This window comes from Mya arenaria, chromosome 5, assembly GCF_026914265.1.
Source record: "Mya arenaria isolate MELC-2E11 chromosome 5, ASM2691426v1".
Lineage (NCBI taxonomy): Eukaryota > Metazoa > Mollusca > Bivalvia > Myida > Myidae > Mya > Mya arenaria.
In genome coordinates, this window is record NC_069126.1 from 62,072,969 (window position 1) to 62,093,418 (window position 20,450).

The 20,450-nt window shown below is 35.6% G+C and overlaps 1 protein-coding gene across 2 annotated transcripts; it reads right to left on the reverse strand.

Annotated features, from left to right (window-relative positions):
- Positions 1–558: 558 nt before the first annotated feature.
- On the reverse strand, positions 559–20,412 carry LOC128233390 (YEATS domain-containing protein 2-like). Of its 2 annotated transcripts, none has more exons than XM_052947045.1 (18): positions 20,353–20,412; positions 19,516–19,641; positions 19,058–19,155; positions 17,993–18,085; positions 17,519–17,698; positions 17,104–17,207; positions 15,573–15,734; positions 15,058–15,169; positions 13,699–13,743; positions 11,253–13,459; positions 10,360–10,436; positions 9,793–9,872; positions 9,506–9,641; positions 8,011–8,205; positions 7,431–7,543; positions 6,815–6,889; positions 5,366–5,430; positions 559–2,367 (listed from the first exon to the last, which is right to left on the reverse strand). In XM_052947045.1, the coding sequence occupies exons 2-18, from the start codon at positions 19,613–19,615 to the stop codon at positions 2,244–2,246; spliced, it is 3,966 nt and encodes a 1,321-aa protein (XP_052803005.1). In that variant the 5' UTR covers positions 19,616–19,641; positions 20,353–20,412; the 3' UTR covers positions 559–2,243. The 2 variants fall into 2 exon arrangements, with proteins under 2 accessions (XP_052803005.1, XP_052803006.1); XM_052947046.1 differs by lacking the exon at positions 20,353–20,412 and adding an exon at positions 20,182–20,305.
- Positions 20,413–20,450: the final 38 nt, after the last annotated feature.

The window sequence follows — 20,450 nt, forward strand, 5'->3', positions numbered from 1 at the left end:
ATGTTAATCAACAAATGTTACTAAATATATACCAAGTTTCAAGTTAATCAACAAATGTTACTAATTATATACCAAGTTTCAAGTTAATCAACAAATGTTACTAAACATATACTTAGTTTCATGTTAATCAACAAATGTTACTAAACATATACTTAGTTTCATGTTAATCATCAAATGTTACTAAATATATACCAAGTTTCAAGTTAATCAACAAATGTTACTAAATATATACCAAGTTTCAAGTTAATCAACAAATGATACTAAACATATACCAAGTTTCAAGTTAATCAACAAATGTTACTAAACATATACCAAGTTTCAAGTTAATCAACAAATGTTACTAAACATATACTTAGTTTCATGTTAATCAACAAATGTTACTAAATATATACCAAGTTTCAAGTTAATCAACAAATGATACTAAACATATACCAAGTTTCAAGTTAATCAACATATGTTACTAAACATATACTTAGTTTCAAGTTAATCAACAAATGATACTAAACATATACTTAGTTTCAAGTTAATCAACAAATGATACTAAACATATACCAAGTTTCAAGTTAATCAACAAATGATACTAAACATATACCAAGTTTCAAGTTAATCAACAAATGTTACTAAACATATACCAAGTTTCAAGTTAATCAACAAATGATACTAAACATATACCAAGTTTCAAGTTAATCAACAAATGTTACTAATTATATACCAAGTTTCAAGTTAATCAACAAATGTTACTAAATGTATAGCAAGCTTCAAGTTAATCAATAAATGTTACTAAACATATACCAAGTTTCATGTTAATCAACAAGTGTTACAAAATTTATACCAAGTTTCATGTTTATCAACAAATGTTACTAATTATATTACAAGTTTCAAGTAAATGAACAAATGTTACTAATTATAAAAGTTTCAAAACATTTTGTATCAAATGGCAACAAATGTTAGGTTCATTTTATCAACTGACACTATTAATTGCCAAAAAATGAAAAACTAAATCATTTTTGGATGGAAAGTTTGACACTTATCTGTAGGGAGAAATTACTTTAAAATAGTGCATGTACCATGTAAAATAAGAAAATGAATTATGGTCGTACTACACTAAAAATGAGCAACATTATGTCATAAAAATATATTTTCACTTTTCATCTTAAAGCCCCAAGGAGTTCTGACTTCATGATTTCAAAACCATAACTTCATCTGCCACGTACTATTAAGAATAATTAGGAGTTTTCAATAATGATTATCCTTTCCTTCTAAAAATTCCTTCACTTTAAATACTGAAATCAATAATATTTCATGTTTAAGTAGAAAGAGCAGTGGGGATGAAAATTTATGGCACATTAAATTTCCTGCCTTACATAAGAACCGGATTAGTATCAGAGAAGACTATTAATTGCTTTGCTTCCTGTTTAAACATCTTAGGAAAATTTACTACCACAAAAGCTGGTGGGAATACAGCCTGTTTTTATAACATGAATAAATTATAAGAGGTTATGAGTTATTGAATTGAAATATCAACTTGAATACATGTTACCTTATTTTCCCTATATCTCAAGAAGGAAGAGCCATATACCATTTCATAAATTCAATATCTGACAAACATTAAAACTGGGTGGGTTCCTAGTTCAAATACATAGCAAATGCCATGCCTTGTCTATTTAATTCGTTTTAGGGGCAACATGGGTATCAAGTATCATTTGAATATCATGACCAGAGTATTCCCAAGAATGAAGTTTTTTCACAATGATGTCGTTCCTCTTATAACAAACAAGCTAAAAAATATTAGCTGGTGATTATGGTGAAATAATTGAATATATCTGAAAGGCCAATAGCTTCTTCGCTGGTATAATTGGTCAGTGAGTGTAAATTGATTTTGGAATTGGTAACAAATAAATTGTCACATAAAAATCCCATTTGTAATGTAATGAATCAACTAGTAATATACATGTAATTCCAGTCATAAATCATGCACTCCACAGCAGCCGATGTTATGTGCACGCTGTTGAAGAACTCCAAACAACTGGTTTTCAAGGAAATCCCTTTTGTTACGATTTAATATAATGAATCTATTAGAAATATTAATCCAGTCATTAATAATGAACTCCATCTCAGCCGATGTTATCTGTCCGCTGTTATAAAACAACCTGTTTTCGATGACATCCCTTTTGTTATGATTAATATGAATCTATTAGTAATATTATTCCAGTCATTAATCTTGCTCTCCACCGCAGCCGATGTTATCTGTCAGCAAGTGTATGTGTAGATTCAGAAACACCGAGGAATTTATTTGTGAGAAAATCAGCACAAGGCAAATGTTGAAGGGCTGCAAACACATCAGCCACGCCTAGAGTGTCCGGATATCTGAAACATGAGCAATAGACTTGGCATAGAACACAGTCAAAGCACAGGCATTTCATTGAAACTTGTATTAAGGACAAAGATTGTTTTTTATTTCAAATGAAAACTTTTTCTGAAAATAACTCCTCGCAACCACAAAGAAAATAACCTGGGAGTATTATTGTTGAAGCAGGTAAATTCTCCTTGTTAGTTCATAATTGAAAAAAATCCAAACAGGTTGCACTAAATGTTATGCAAACTGAAACAACCAATTAAAATTCAATTAATCACATAAATATAAATGCTGTCAGGCAAAGATAACATTAAACATTCAGATCATGTTTATTGTGTTCTAAATTCTCTAACATACCAGTACAGCATTTACAATAAATAAGGTTATTTCAATGTTTATTTATAGCCATAATTAAATTTTGAAATAATTGATAACCAGCTCCGAACAACTCAAATATTACTTTTTTTTACTTTTTATTGTATATTAAAACAAGAGGGCCAAATGGCCCTGAATCGCTCACCTGTCATATATTTCACATTGGTTTGATAAGAAATCTGGATGGTTCAAAGTAGTTAAGGTTTTTTAGAAGTCTGGGTCATTTTTTACCCCAATGCCAAAGTTTGGACAATAAAGGTAGAGGTCCACTTAATGATGTATTATGCCAAATAGCTCTAGTCCTTGTGAATTCGGAGAGAATTTTTTTTTATGCTTCTATTATATACAAATATTGAAAACCTAAGCCTATGAACACGGGGCGTGGCCAATTTTGACCCCAGGGCTAAAGTTTGAACAATCTTAATAGTGGTCCAATAAACGATGCTTCATACCAAATATCTAAGGCCTTCGCCTTTTGGTTTCGGAGAAGAAGATTTTTTAAGTTTTCATCATATACATAAATAAGGAAACCCATGACCGCCCGGGTGGGGCCATTTTTTGACCCCAGGGTCAAAGATTGAACAATATTGGTACAAATCAACTAGATGATATATCATGCCAAATATCTAAGCTCTTGTCACTACTTGATTTTACGTGTGGATCTATATATGTATATTTGTTATTAATTGTTGTATGTGGCCCATATTGAAAATTGGTATGTGTACTAAATATGTTATCCAGTTTAAATTAAGACGTTACTTGTCTTTGTGAGTTCGGAGAAGATTTTTTTAGTTTTCACTATAACACATATAGAGAAAACCCATCAGCCCCGGGGTGTGGCCAATTTTGACCCCAGGGCCATAATTTGAACAAACTTTGTAGAGGTCCACTAGACGATGAATCATGCCAAATATCTAAGCTCTAAGCCACGTAAGTTCAGAGGAGATGATTTTTGAAGTTTTCACTATAAACATATAGAGAAAACCCATGACCCCCCAAGGGGGCGGGGCCAATTTTGACCCCAAGGCCATAATTTGAACAATCTTTGTAGAGGTCCACTAGACGATGAATCATGCCAAATATCTAAGCTCTAGTCCAAGTAAGTTCAAAGGCGAAGATTTTTGAAGTTTTAACTATAAACATATAGAGAATACCCTAACCCCCCGGGGCGGGGCCAATTTTGACCCCAAGGCCATAATTTGAACAATCTTTGTAGAGGTCCACTAGACGATGAATCATGCCAAATATCTAAGCTCTAAGCGACATAAGTTCAGAGGTGATTTTTGATTTTTTTTACTATAAACATATAGAGAAAACCCATGACCCCCCAGGGCGGGGCTAATTTTGACCCCAAGGCCTTAATTTGAACAATCTTTGTAAAGGTCCACTAGACGATGAATCATGCCAAATATCTAAGCTCTAGTCCAAGTAAGTTCAGAGGAGAATTTTTTTTTGAAGTTTTAACTATAAACATATCAAGTATACCCATGACCCCCCCGGGGCGGGGCCAATTTTGACCCCAAGGCCATAATTTGAACAATCTTTGTAGAGGTCCACTAGACGATGAATCATGCCAAATATCTAAGCTCTAGTCCAAGTAAGTTCAGAGGAGAAGATTTTTGAAGTTTTCACTATTAACATATAGAGAAAACCCATGACCCCCCGGGGCAAGGCCAATTTTGACCCAAGGGCCATAATTTGAACAATCTTGGTAGAGGACCATTTGGTGATCCTACCTACCATATATCAACGGCCTAAGCCTTGTGGTTTGGGAAAAGAAGATTTTTAAAGTTTTTCCTTTTGGTTGCCATGGCAACCAGAGTTCTGCATGGAATTGAATTCTTTGAATAACTTTGATAGAAGACCACCCAAGGAACATCCCTGTGAAGTTTTATTAATATTGGCCCAGCGGTTAAGGAGGAGATGTCTTTTAAGTAAATTGTTGACGGACCACACACGACGCACTACGCACGACGGACGCCGGACAAAAGGCGATCACAAAAGCTCACCTTGTCACAAAGTGACAGGTGAGCTAAAAACAACAAAAAACATTCAATGACCAAGATATTGGTTTCGTGTGGCCTAAGTTGAATTTAATACGAAGTAGTGGTTCTTACGTGAAGATAGCTTTAAGCCGATAAGAGTCAGTTAAGTACTTGGAAGTTTTTGGAACAAACAAGTAATGATGTTCAATACTTAAAGGCTGTTTATGAGACCTCTGGTGGGGCTTGAATCCAGCAAGGGCTTAAGAGGCGAACACCCATACCTATAAATGACCACTTCTATTATTGTACTTAAATGTGAGTTAAATCTTTAGTCTGACTTACAGCTATTCCAGTAAAACATATAACCCCCGGAGGGGAGGGGGGGGGGGGGGCAATTATTTAAAAAGTATATAGGTGAGTGTCTTTTTTCGCTAAATTTGGAACCCACAAGGGAAAACTTGCTTCTGTAGGGGGGTGGGATAAAGTGCCTTCCCCCTGGGGGTTATATGTTGAAATGGAATAGCCCTTACTTTAATTAAATTACTCATTTTTCTTTTTTTAAAAGCAGACAAAACAACATTTCAATTTGATTGTTGTGACCTGTGAATGAAACCTAATCTGTACAACTGTAAGCAATATATTGGCCTACCTTCCCATGTTCACTTGCAGGGCAAACGTTTCCCTCAGCAGATCTTCCATAAACTGTTCCATAGCCTAAAATTTAACCAGTAAAATTATATAAAGTAAGCATAGTTAAAAGTGATGTTCCAATGACCGATCATAATCAAAATGTTTGGCTGGGCCTGAAATTGACGATAATCAAATTTTTTTTTGGTAATTAATTGATCAATGATTTAACAGGCAAGTTTTTTTCTTCTTTCCTCTTGTTATTTGCGTTCAGTTAATTTCCACCAATTTTCCTTTTTGGGTTTATTTATCCATCAAGAAGTGTTCATTTGTTATTGTTAACAATATGGCCGAAAGCAACAACAACACTAAATAACTTCAAACATACACATACCTGCAGCATAAGCGTAGTTAAAGATTACCGGCTCAGGGCTTCCGTTAAAGGAAGTTTGGAAGTATATTACTCCCTAGAAATGGGTTAAAACTTCCAAAATTGATTGCTTAGAAGTACAAAAACTTTCATAATTTTGAAGAAAACTTCCAATGTTGTAAGCTTGGAAGTTTCAAATATCAAGAAATGAATTATTATAATATAAGTAGTGAACTTGGTAAGATAAATTTGCAAATAATTTGATTTTTAATATATTAGTTGAAAAATAGTGGAAAAAGATATTGTGTTAGGGAGGCTTAAACTTCCACATTTCAGTGAAAAACTTCCAGTTTCAAATTCTTAATGGAAGCCCTGCCGGCTATTGTACATGAATTGAACTACAATTAAGGTGTTGTCAAAAAACGATTGTACTATTAATTATCAGTTACTTGCGTGGAACTTATTATTGATAGTCAAACTCGAACCAACACTAATACCGGTTGTTAAACAAGCCAGAAAACTAATATCAATTCTAAAGATATATAACAAGAGAGCCGCAGACCAAACGCAATTGCTCAACTGTTTTTACAGTCGCAAAAATAGCATTTATCTACAATTATTAAATCTTGAGCTATAGGCTTTGTTACAAAAGTGGGTATTGACTCTGATAACACATGTTTCAAATTTTATTTGCCTATCTTGAATGGTTTTTGAGTTATTCCCAAGGTTGAAGTTATTGCACAAATGACAATACCTCAACCTTTCTCTTCGGAAAACAAAAATGAAACATACAAGCTAACAATAATGTTTATGTAAATCTGGCGGCTGTTTCAATACAGGTTTTAAAAGTAAATATATTCTGTTTGATGTATTTGTTATTTGTATCTATTTTGCTTAACATGTTTGCAAAATCAACCCAATGAAATAGTGAAAACCTGAGGAAATGATAGTAATTATCTAACATGCAGGCATTTTGAAGTTCTTATAGGCTGAATATTTTTCTTACGACAAAAATATTTCAATCAAACAGACAAGAAGAAAAATTAAAATCCTCTTTTATAAACCATTAAAATAATATGTTATATGAGTACAGTTACATACCCTATACACCGTGCCATGTGACACATTACCATGGTAACCAGACACAACTTCTGTAGGGGAGAAATTGACACCAATCTGAAAGAGTAACATTTCAATGCATTTCTAAACAATTGAACAGAAATTTTGTTCATAACTAGAATCATCACAAAATGAGATAAGGTCCCCAATGATTGCATATTTTTCAGGGGAGTCTTTTGAAGGCAGGTTAAAAGTAGTGTTACTATGCAAATATTGGCCATTCAATAATAAAGTTGAACTTAGATCACAAACATTTTTCTCGGAGCTATTAAAATTTGTATTGGTTTTGCAGGGCCCAAATAATTTCTTAAAGTTGGATTGTGATAAAATCATATAGCATAAATAGAATCCTTTTAGAGCTTTTTATTGCAAACCAGCAGTGGTGTTTACCAAGTACTTTGACAGGATACGAGATTGTGCCACTTTGAATGTTTGAACCCAAAAACTATTGAATGAGAAGTGGACACCAATACTATCTTGACAAGACAAAATAGTTAATTTCAAACAGCAACAAACCTCAAACTTTTTAGCCAGTGATAATCATTTCAAACTCGAACTTTTACCAAACTAACTGTATAGGTCAAGGATAAGAGCCTACCTTCTGTGCCGCATGTTCCACAAAGGAAGCTCCAGTGGGGCTGGGCAGTAGTTCGGAGTTCACAAAACTAGTCTGCTCTGGTTCATCTTGCTTCACAACCGGCTTTTTCACTTCTGAAGACCAATATTGGTTTGATATATTGAAATACTATGATAATACTAAATCTCCTTAACTGACAGTTTATGTTTTAGATAATCAAACATGTTCCACAAGATGTAGGCTGTGGTTGTATGCATTTTATATTTTTGGAATATATGTCACGAAGTTTTGCATTATATGTGATCATTTCAATAAATTTCCCGATTATATTAAATCCTCTAACTCTATCGATGGATTCCTGACAAAAAGTCTTTACATTCCCCCCATCATTGACAACAACGATGATCACATAATGCTATGACGATACTCTGAATTTTCATTTCAAGAAGGAAACAAGCTTAAAAAAGTAATTGATACTACGATTTTTATATTTTAATATAATTTATTACTATAGAAACAGAAGTACAGACAAATAAATTAGGTACACGTGTTTAAGGACATTTTAAGGAATTGTATTTTTTCATCATATCGGACACCATACCTGTTGATATTATATCCACCTCCTCTTCCCCGCTATCTGATGATGGTGATGATGATGTCATCATATTCTGCTGTGATGTCACTTCCTGTAACACACTGTTGCTATTGGAGACAGAATGGAAGTGTTTGTGCTGCTTGTCCGATATCAAGGAAGTCTCTGCCTGTAGGTCAATGGAGGTTGGATGCAGGGGTCTCTCTGAAAACAGACGTACAAAACAGGCATGAGAAATGAAATCTTTGAATTGCAAGAGAGTAGACTATAGTTATTCTTACTAAGGCAACATGGGTAGCTATTAAAAATACTGTCTGGCACTACTTTTATGCCTTTAAATTAGCCCTATTTCTAACCTTAACCCCTAACCTAGCATTAACAATCTCTCACCGTAAACTAACCTTTACCATAAAAGAATAAAATAAATTTCCTGAAAATAAATGTTAAATTATGAGCAGTTAAGAATGAGCAATTTCGATGGCGGAACAATTATAAAAAGTAGTTGAACATGGCACCACATTTATGTCTGATGTCAGTTTAACAACTAGCTTTGTATTCCATTATAATTTAAAGGCCTAGTATAAGGAATGTTTGGCATGATAATCCCCTGCTGTGCATCTTCTGCTAATTGCACTGGTGTCACAGTAGGGTCCGATTTCCTGTATATTGGTTTATTGGCCTAGGGCCATTTAGGGTCCAATATTATAATGAAACCTCCAAAACTGCACAGCAGGATACTCGGATTGGAGACTTGATAAGAAGGCACCAGGCAGTTAGATTAAGATCAATACACAGAGGTTGAGTACTATACACCGATTTGGGGGGGGGGGGGGTCACTTATAAAAGGCTTAAACTAGGTCTTTAAGACAAATTCAAGCTATACTGTAAGACAAACAGATGATATTTTATGTGTATTAGATCAAGCAACATAAGTTCATAACGCCATTTGATAGCAACGTAACCAATGGAAGTGTGTCATGATGGACTGTGTGAATGAAGTCAACATCAGGTTTAAATCTTCTTGGTAGTCAGTAAACAAGAGTACCGCAAATAAGATGCTGTTGCTTTTCCATTCATCTCAACTGACCAATGAGAACAATATATTTTTGTCTGAGTGCTGGAACTTGGTACACATATGCGCGTTTTCTATGTGAAACATGTTAACCAAGTGACGGTACATGAAAATAACATTTAATTTAAGGATTTTGAAAAAAATCCAACATTAAATTTCATACAATACAAAATGCCACACTGCCAATAAAATCATGGAAACAAGTTATAACTATACCTCAACTGAAACAAGAGCTGTCACAGAGACAGCAAGCTTGACTATTATGCCGCTTTTAATTCAAGGATTGCTAAGTTTTGGTAAAACACGTATGCTGCACTGTAAAATGAGATTACGTGCAAAATCTTTCTCAGTCTCAAAATAAAGGTACCGTACATAATTTGCATAAGTAATTTGCAAGGTTTCATGGGTACAAACACAAAGAGCTTGAATTACCTAGATAGTGTGGACTGTATGAATGTATCCTGCACCAGGTTAGGATCTGCTTGGTTGTCCAGAGGGGCTCCCCATGGAAGGTGCTGTCTGTCAGGTACGTCCGTAGGTATTGTCGCACTGACGATGCTCGCTGCCACTGGTGTACAATAGATTAAAGTTATTCAAGCTATGAGCCCTATAATCTTCAATGTCTTCATTATTTTTTTTTAGCATTAAATTTTTTTTAACAGCAGCAAAATATTAGTAATTAATTTTTTTTAAGTTCTACTGAAAAGATACAATTTTACCTCAGAAGCTCGTCGTTTGCCAATATTCCAGGACAACCAGTCTTCTTGAGATGGAGCACAGTATGGGTGTAATGTCCGACCTGAATGGTGGTAAACCAGTCATTGAAATGAGACTTTTTAATGAACAAACCCTCATTGTTACACAAGTGCTTGGATACCAATCTTTTATTAAACAAGCCCTGCTCTTGGAAGTTCTAAGTGGCTTTCAGGGATGTGATTGAACTGGCAGCTGATGGCCTGAAACCATCTTGGCGATGGGTTTTGAAAGAGCTTTAGGGTCCTAATGGGGGTCAAATGGGAAGAAGCTCTCTGCTGCAGAAGCAAAACTTGCTTTTTAAAAGAACTTTTGAGGGCTCTCCTGACTTAGAATTTGAAGTTAACTTTAATGTCAATACTCATAACAAATGAAAGTACATGGAACAACCTTAGCAACTAATTAACCTTTTTCATTCTCTCTGGAGCCATTTAATCCACAGAAATTACACGAACAAATCACATCCCTGGCTTTAAACCGGGCACCCCTTACCCTGCTTTTAGCTATAAATTTAATGGATAGTACAACATTACCATGTTTCATTGACACAACAGGGTGTCTGAGAACAGCAGCCTTGATCAGTGACAACATGTCGGGATAGTCGGATACACTGAAACATGATATAGAGCTTCATTTACCATCAGTTTTCAGAGTAGTTGTGACAATACTAAGTCTGGCTATAATTTTAGAAAATTGAAAAACAAAATGATTATAAATAATCTGTTTTACAGTTTTCTCACTTGGGCCACCTTCCTTTTTTGAATGATTATATGAAAAATAAATACTTTACGCTTTGTAACATTTATACTGAGTTCTTAGCCCAATTTTATTTTTTTCACAAATAAATCTTTGCAAAAAGAGTTGAGCCAATTTGGACAAAAAAAGACTTTTATCTTACATTCATTGAACAAATGGTATTGATAAATGAATTGGTTACAATGTACCTCTTGCTTTTATTCTTTAACATCCTTCAGATTGCAATATCAGAGTATTTTTTACCAATTTCTTAAATTCTATGGTTCCAAAAATAGCCCTTAAATGCCCCGACAAGCCTGAATGATTGGATACTTTATAACCAGTATTTGTTATGGATTTCTTTTAATGATATTCAATAAGTCAGACACAATCTAAACTCTAAATTTAGTTCAAGTGCTCATTTTAATTGAAAAGGACTTGTTATAATTCTGACAACTGCATAAGAAGACTGAACAAGAGCGCTGTGGAACAAATGATGTTAATTATCAAAGTCAGAGTAAAGGGCCTCGCTTACCATGTGCGTGATGATTCTGGTAACCTGTGTACCAAGTTTCATTTGAATATCTTCAAAGGTTTTAGAGTTAAAGCCAAGGTTTAAGTTTTGGCACAACGTCAATGACTACCTCAGCTTTTAAATTGAAAAAAGGCTAAAGCTAAAATTCCGCCTTACCAAAGTGGCACAATAAACTCCGGTATTTCTGGCAATCTAGACTGCTGTGTTTGCTTTCTTCTCTTTGCCTCTAACACAATAATTTTCTTGTCCCTCTCTCGTGGCTCGAAACTTTCATGAGTAACGTCACTAGCTGGTTCTTTTTCATTCACTATAATGATTTGTTTATCTTTTTTATCCTTCGATGAAATAGTCACTGGCGTTTCAACCTCGGTTGTTGCTGTGGCAACTAAAGAATTCACTGACCTTGACCCTAATAAACTTGACATGGTTCGCTGCACTTGAGAATTGGTCTGAGAAACAGTATTATTACAAGTAACCGAGGTGACTTTATTTTTGTCATTTTGAACCACAATTAGCATGGTTCTCTCCTGAGATCTAGACTCCGATGTCATTCCCTTACCTGAGTTATTTGAGCTACAAGTCACACCACTAACAATCACACTGGTCAGTTTACTGCTCGAGTTGACCTGACCTTGACCTTTTGTTGCCATGGCAACAGATTGCTGCTGAGTCGTCATAGGCACTATAACAATATGATTTGGAGGGGATTTTATCACTTTTGACTGCGCTGAGATTGCATTGGATTTTGTCATAGATGAGATTCCAGAAATGATAGATGGCGAATGATTCACCGAAGATTTGCTCACATTCATTGGAGAGCTTACCAAAAGCTTTCCAAATGATTGATTGTTTCCTTGTATTGCACTAGACTGGTTCAATACCAATATATTTCCATTGTGTTGTGACACAGAGAGACTGGTAATTGGACTTGACAATAGGGACTTTCCTTGCCCCACAACTTTACTGTTGACTGTCGTGGGTACCAGTATCAACGGCTGTTTCTGCTGATTAACAATACTCATCTTCCCACTATTGCCGTTCATGTGAATTAACTTTTGTTCAGACGGCGAGTGATTAGGTGTCACTTTTTGACCTTGAATCTGAATCAGTCCTTGAGGTGTAACCTTCAGTTGACCTCTTAGAAGTGACTGTGCCCCTGCAGCGGTCATTTGTTGACCCCTGACCCCAGGTGAAACTATCTGATTGGGGGATACATTGCGCAATATATGCGCATTTGCTGCTATGTTGTTTATTCTCACTGAATCACTGGGCACTATTCCTTGTTTCGTAGGGACCAAGTTTGTCACTTTACGAACAGAGCTATTATTATCAGGCTTCAAAAACAACACTGGGCCATTCTGATTGGTCGGCTTTGCAGTTGCTAAATTTGAAGCAACAGTAATGGTTTTTACGGAAGATTGAACACATTTAGTAACTTGAGGAGACACTTTTGTCGAACCTGATGCCAAAATGACTGGCTGAGAAGTTTGAGTAGTAAGAGTCTTTATTTGTGCCATATTCTGGACATTCTGAGGTCGTATCGAAGGCGAGACAGTAGAACACACTTGTTGAGGTATGAGAAAAGTTTTCCCTTGATTGTCCGTACACTTCAGGAATATAAGACCAGAATTAGCAGACTGGTTCATTGCAGTAGTCACTTTAGATTGTGGACTGGTTTGCAAAGGAATTGCAGTCTGTAAAATCGACTGACCACTCGCATTGTTTGTGAGAATTAACTGTTGAGGCATGGCTAAGTTCACTGAGCTTTTCACCGGGCTCAAAGCTATGAGAGGTGACAGAGTACCTCCAGCGGGCCTCTGAACATTGGGCGACTCCCCTACCTTTTGATCGGCTAACACTGCAGTTGTAAGGGAGCCCATACCTTTAAGAACAAGGTTTCTCACTGGCGACCCTGAGGTTGGAGAATTTACAGGACTATTCCCTTGGTGGATGATTAAATTATTCTTCGTAGGGGTGACAGGTGCAACCTTCATCAAGCCTTGAGAACCTGACACCCCCGCAGCCTGAAATGGTATCATTGTCAATGTCTGCCCATGAGAGACAGACGGGTTTAAACCACCCACACTTGTCGTGAGCAGCATACTGGCCAACATGGGGCTCATTTCTGGAGATGAGGGCTCTTGTCGAGCCTCCCCGGATAATCCTTGACCCAATAATTTTCGTTTCAAACCTCCATTTTCAGTCACTCTGCATTCATAATCATCCTGGGGTTCAGTTTTTACACAGGTTGTGATGTTGGCCTCACTAACAGTCATGTCCTCAGTACCAGGCTCCTTCTTAATACACGCTGTGAGAGGTTTGGGCAGGGCAGGGACATCTTTCTCTATCTCCACATCAACAATCTGTGTTTAAGAATGATTTTTTTTCAGTCTTTTTAAGTCTATTGCTTTATTTGAAACAAACAAAAGAGTAAAACTTTTCAACATATTTTTAAGTGAAACACCTCTTAAAGAATTATTGAAAATGGATATTCATAGACAACCAAAGTAAAGGGAAGTGAAAAAAATGGCATATATTTAATATTTCAGTCACCAGGTTTTTTTGAGAATATTTTCGAACAAATGATCTGATCTTCACTTACTGTTTCGGAACCAAGTGTCTGCAGTCCTGTGTATGTTCTGTCAAGCTGTAAAACATCATTTTTAAGATTGGCAAAAATATTGAAGATATAATTTTTGTTATTTCAACAAGTCAGCGCCAAAAGCTTTCCTCACTTTGAGTGCAAACCCTGTGGATGCTAGAGATTGATTTGAATGTAAAAAAAGAAAAATATCCGACATATTTTCACTATATGAAACAGTGAACTATCATATTTGCTTCACTGATAAATCTCTCTAAAAAACGGAAAGAATATAATAAGAGATCATGCATGTCCAATGTATGAGTAAACAAAAACGCAGCAATGCGACAAAATCAGGTTTTCAATGATTGACAGAAGAACCTATTGATCAAGTTATGTGAATGAACCCTGACTAAAGTTATTCAGTTTCAACCATTTTTCTATTTTTAGTAACAGTGACCTTGACCCTAGGAACCCCGAACGCAATCCCATAAAAGGGTTCCATAACTCTTCCTATACACCAAGTTTGGTCAAGATATGTCAACCCTAATTAAAGTTATTCAGTTTCAACCGTTTTTCTATTTTTAGTAACAGTGACCTTGACCCTATTGATCCTAAACACAATCACATGAAAGGCCTCCATAAACTTCCTTTATACCAAGTTTGGTCATGATATGTGGACCCTAACTAAAGTCATTCAATTTCAACTGTTTTTTTCTATCCTTTATTACAGTTACCTTGACCTTAACCCTAGGGACCCCATATGCAATCCTATAAAAGGTATCTATAAACTCTTCCTATAGACCAAATTTGGTCAAGATATGTCATTCAGTTACAACTGTTTTCCTATTTGAAATAACAGTGACATTGACCTTAAATGTAGGGACCCCAAACGCAATCCCATGAAAAGTATCCACAAACTCTTTCTATAGATTAAGTTTGGTTAAGATATGTTAACCCTAACTAAAGTTATTCAGTTTCAGCCGTTTTTCTATTTTAAGTAACAGTGACCTTGACCTTGACCCTAGGGACCCCAAACGCAATCCCATGAAAGGTATCCATAAACACTTCATATAGACCAAGTTTGGTCAAGATATGTCAAACCTTACTGAAATTATCAGTTTCATAGGTGAGTTTGACGCCGCACCAGCGGCCCGTCCAAAACGACGTTCATCATTCTAATAACCAGGTTTCTCTTTGTGAAAACCTGGTTAAAAATATAAAAAAAAAAAGAGTGCCAACACTCACAACTTGGTTTTAATAACATCCATCATTTTTGGGAAAAATGTTCCAAATATATCTTCTTTCTGTTTACATAAGATGTTGTAGTCACCTAGTATATGTACACTGTGTCATAACCCAAACAAAAAACACTGTCACCTTCAGGTTGTGTATTATGTCCAGGCGTTTGTTCCTCTGGTCCCGGAAGTGTAGCTGTACCCTCACAGGAAACTCGCCCCAGCCCCGTCGGGTAAGGTGAAATGGGTACTCACTGCGGGACATAAAGATCTACCATTTAACACATATATTTTAGCATCTTTTATCAAAAGTTCTATTCATAGGAAATTATCTATGCTAGCCTTAACCTTAATTTCAAACTACAGTGGAATCCTGTTGTGTCAGAGTCCTCAGGACCTTCAGAAAACCGAGATAACAAAACTCTGATGTAAAGAAAATCAACATAAACAGAATTGTTTAATAATAAAATAGAAGAAAAAATCAGTTAGACGTTAAATGAAATTCAAGATATCAGAGTTTGACATAACAAATTTCCACTTCACATGTAGGTAACAAAGAACTGAATATAGCTACATGAAGGCTCTGATTTGGGGGTTAAAGTCAATGACACAATAACTTGTATGAGAAAGAGGCATTAAACCTAGACTTGAACTCACCTGACTTCAACCAGATCGTTGGGTCTGTAGCTGGGATGGAGAAAGAACCAGACTTTCTTCACAACGTCACTGATATTGGGCCGTTCCTTGGGACCCCGTACATAAACCATCCATTTGTGAGTCGCCTGATCATTTTCATCACGCTGGTCAGCCGGGATACTCCTGGGATATTGCAAACATGCATGAATTTAAAAAAATAAATCAAGCATTTATTATGCATGGGCTTAATACCCATAATATGATACATTGATGACAAATAAATTCAAATTATTAGAACAGTTTAAGGTATAAGAACAATATAAGGTAAAAAATATTAATTATAACAAATAAACCAAGAAGCAGTATACTTTTGTAAGTATGTATGGCAAGTGTTTTGTTTTAAAACTATTATGTTAGGGCTCAAGTTTTTCCCCAACCATGACACCAAGGTTATGACAAACCCTCAACTTTTCTCAGTGAAATGGGTTATAACAGCTGATTATTGTCAATCCTGAACAAGAGCCCCAATTGTAAGAACATACACCCATTCTAACTTTAAGACATCAAGTTTGCTGATAAGTGGTTGTACATAATGCCAAATTTAGAGAGTGAACACTGTAAACACTGTTTTGCCAAATCAAGGGTCATATCTCTAGAGTGACTGAGACGTCATGGCTGGTCATCAAACCAGACAGAGATATTTTGCCAATACACATTCCTTCCAAATTTGATGATGATTGGAAAAAGGCTTTTAAAGTAATTAATTGGAAAAGACCGATTTTAGGTAGTTTATATAAGTAAAGGGTGATAACTCTGGAGTGACTCAAGCGATGTGGCTGGTGATCAAACAGGTTCAAGACATTATGCCCATACACATTCTGACCAAATTTGGTAAAGATTGGACAAAGGATTCTTAAATAATTGAACAGATAAGACTGATTTGAGGTAATTTCTATAATTAAAGGTCAAAGCTCCCCAGTGACTCGAGCAATACAGCTGGTAATCAAACTTCTCCAAGAGATCATGCTCATACACATTCTGGCTTAATTTGTTGATGATTGGACAAAGGATCCTTAAGTTTTTGAACGGGGAAGACTGATTTTAGGTAATTCCTATAATTAAAGGGCGATAAATCTTGATTGACTAGAGCAATATGGCTGGGTATCAAACATGTCCAAGACATTATGCCAATACATATTCTGAAAAAAATTGGTGATGACTGGACAAAGGCTTCTCAAGTTGTTGAGCAGACAATATACTGGACAACGCCCACTGGGTATCTATTTGAGTAATACCAGTGCATGCCAAAATTAGGGTAAAGGGACTTAGACCCCTTTTGAAATTGTATCCAAAGTCATTATTTTTATATCAAGGTACTTCCTACTGTTTTTGATGCAAATTTCTGAGCAAAATAAAACAATCTTTACAACTGTACAATAGTCTGAAGTAAATTTAAGATTAATCCTGAAATTTAGAACTGCTGTGGCGTTTAGCAAAAAAAAATGATCTAGTTTTTAATCAGCCCACAAACCCTGCTACGTGTAGGACTTACTTGGAAACATTTCCAACAATGATTCTCCTCTTCTGTTTGAACCTGCCAGTGCGTGTGTCTGTCTCCTCGGCCGGTTTCTGGACTGGTACAGCTGCCACTGATGCCTGGAATAATGTCATATAAAATTGTGAACCAGTCATTGATTTGAATTTCTCACACAGAGCTCAAATGTTTTATTTAATCGGGCATTTATCTTTTGGTGAAAATTTGAATGATCGCTTTTTCTGTGTGCAACTAATTGGCATTACGGTAAGTTAGGGCATACCTGAACATGTACATAAATCAATGAAAATATTCTAAGCATTGTATTTCTATCAACTTTTATGTAGATTTTATTCCAATTTCAATCATAAAATAAATTATAAACCAATATATTCAGATATGAGATGTACTAAAGAAGTTTTCTGTTGTATACCTTAGTATGAGTGGTCATCTCTCCAACTCTCTCAGACCCCAGCTGTTTGCATTCCGTATTAATCCCCACTGGAGCCTCTTTCTTAATCTGGCTGGGGGCCAATAATGGGGTACCAGGTGGGGCCTTGCCAATATATTTTCGCACAGATGGGTGAATTGTGGCTGGCTGGCTTGGATTTCGCTGTGTTGGAGACATTGAAATTTTAACATGAGTTAACATTTACAAGCATTTACACATTATTTCTTACTGTAAAATGGTTTTAAACAAGATAATGTCCAAGAAGTATCTAGAGAAAGCCAGTCAAAAATTATGTTATTAATTCAATACTGTTATTTAGTAAATTAATCATATTAGTAAATCTACAATGAAATGGCTCATAAATGAAATTAATGGAGATCCCTGAAGTTCTTTGCTCATTTTGTTTTGTTTCTCTGTCTGCTGTACCCTATTTCAACTTGGCAGACTGGAGTTTACCTGAAGTGTTTTCTGTTGGCCAGCCTTGCCATAGTAGCTTGCCACAATACATGCTCGCAGTCGGTCCATCATGCTACGAGCTACCTCCAGTCTCTGAGGCAGGAAAAAACATTAATAATTTCAAAGTTCCACCAGATGTTTAAAAAAACAAAAGCCCCGCAATCACAAGCTAATGCTCCTAGGCATGGCTAATTATTTTTCATTCACTATAATGATTTGTTTTAATCCTTCATTGAAATAGTCACTGGTGTTTCAACCTCGGTCGTTGCTGTGGCAACTAAAGAATTCACTGACCTTGACCCTAATAAACTTGACATGGTTCGCTGCACTTGAGAATTGGTTTGAGAAACAGTATTATTACTAACCGTATCACTTCTGAAACCATTACCCTAAACACAGATTTATTTTTCAGGCCTTGTTAGAAAATAAATAAGCAATTTCTTTTCATCATTTGATAAAGCATTACAGGTAAAGAGAAAAAACTATTACTAAAACCTGGGCCTTTTAAGTATTATAATACTGCAATTAAATATATCTTTTTATAAGTTACAAACATATAAAGTTATATATATGTATACACATTCATATACAGTCATCAACTTTGGATGAACAACCCGAACCCATAAACTGGTACTTGTCATAAAATATCAACAAGCCCTGCTATAAAAAATCCAGAACTTGAGCAAACCTGTTAACTATTTTACCAGTGCAGGGCTTGCAAGGTTGTGATTATTTCAAGCACTGCATACATAAACAGAAAAATACCAATTTTATGTATTTTACTGAAGTTTAATCTGTTTCACACATTTCATGTATGGCAGGCTGATGTATGGCAGACAATAATCAGCTATACAAGCCTTTATAATCTTGAACTATGATTAAATATTGTGAAAAAATGTAAATTTTAGCAAAAATATTAAGACAAAAGCATGTTAAACATAAAAAAATATTCCTTAAAACATTTCAAAAACTGCAAATGATCAAGTATCAAGTATGGTTTATAGCGGCCCAGTTTTTAGTAAAAACCTGAGAAACTCAATAGAAGCTACAAACCAGTTTAATTACCTCGCTGATGGTGAGCAGTTCCGTTTCTTTGTTGCTGACCTCAATGCTGAACTGTTGGTCTATAATTGATTTTATCTTCTTTTGTGTAGCTGCCTTTGCTGAAATAAAATTGTGAAATATGAACTACTCAGTGCAATATGGCATCACAGCCTCTCTTTGGACCCTTAAGTGTTTTGGTCAGACTTTTTACCTGGTACAGAAAATAACTAATATAAAAACGAAGATATGTATAAGGACACAAGTTTTTTGAAAGAGAAGATAGATAAAAAACAAATAACACCCCTCTTTTAGAGCGGTTTAGATGTCAACTCTCACCCATCAAGGCACACTTAATTGTGGCCTTTAAAATAGACACTAGTACTTCATTTACATTCAAGGAGACAGATTTTAGCGTGATCCAATAAACTTTTAGCACAATCAAACTAAAAAAATAAATAGTTTCAACTAAATCAATTTACCCCCCTCCTCCAACACCCGGCGCCTTTTCGTCTGAACTTCCGACACATCCTCGTAATCTGGGTCCTGCTCAATACTGACATGCTGTCTCTTCATTGCCATGTTTCAACTCGGATGCTGCATAGCGCCTGCATAAGGTACACTACTGTATATAGATGTTATTTAGATGATGAAAATACACAATAAATTTGTTTAAATTAATAATAAAATCACTGTGGTGTGTGCAGGTAAGAACCAAGTGCCCTCAGCCCATTTAATAAAATGACATGCTAGTGTTCTGCAATCATTGGTTTGACCTAACACCAGGCCAATATTTTTGCTTTATTGGCGACAAAAGTAAAGGGCAGGAGTGCCTGGATCGGCCCTTAAGGTAATTTGGGGGAGTAGTGAAGTTTGTGTTGGTAACAACCAGTCTCCTGTTTAGGTCAGTCAGTAGAGTGCCACACTGGTGTTGCGTCAGTTATTGAGAGCCCAGCAGTGGGTACACTTTTTCTTCTAGGACTTCAACAGTAGGAAGTGCATAAAACTATAATAGAAAATAATGTAATCTCTTAAAAATAGCTTTAATATCTCAGAAAATTACATTCTTTTTCAGTATATAACCTCAGCTTAAATTACGGTGAGAACAGCTTCTTTTCTTTGTAAGTTTTCAACTGGCCTACTCATACCGTGAAGCCAATATTAGTTTCCTACACGTTGACCCTAGAGGCACACAATGTAAACACGGCAATTTACTGTGTATTCACTTGTGCACTGCGTTGTCAGTAGCAAATTATAATTAATGAGAATAAATATAATTAATGAATTAGTTAAATGTATCAAATGCATGATGTTTGAACCTTTAAACACAGCGTGAAATCGATTTTTCACTTTCAGTCATGGAAGTCGCCATATTTTTTTGTAGGTTAAAGGTCAGGAAATTCGATAAAACCCGTAC

What these genes read in the sequence shown, in the direction of transcription:
- LOC128233390 (XM_052947045.1), bottom strand. Translation starts at nt 19,615, where the DNA reads ATGGCAATGAAGAGACAGCATGTCAGTATTGAGCAGGACCCAGATTAC. An exon ending in AACGATCTGGTTGAAGTCAG is followed by an intron (nt 15,170 to 15,572) that starts GTGAGTTCAAGT and finishes TATGTCCCGCAG; the next exon opens with TGAGTACCCATTTCACCTTA. An exon ending in CTGCAAGTGAACATGGGAAG is followed by an intron (nt 2,368 to 5,365) that starts GTAGGCCAATAT and finishes CTCATGTTTCAG; the next exon opens with ATATCCGGACACTCTAGGCG.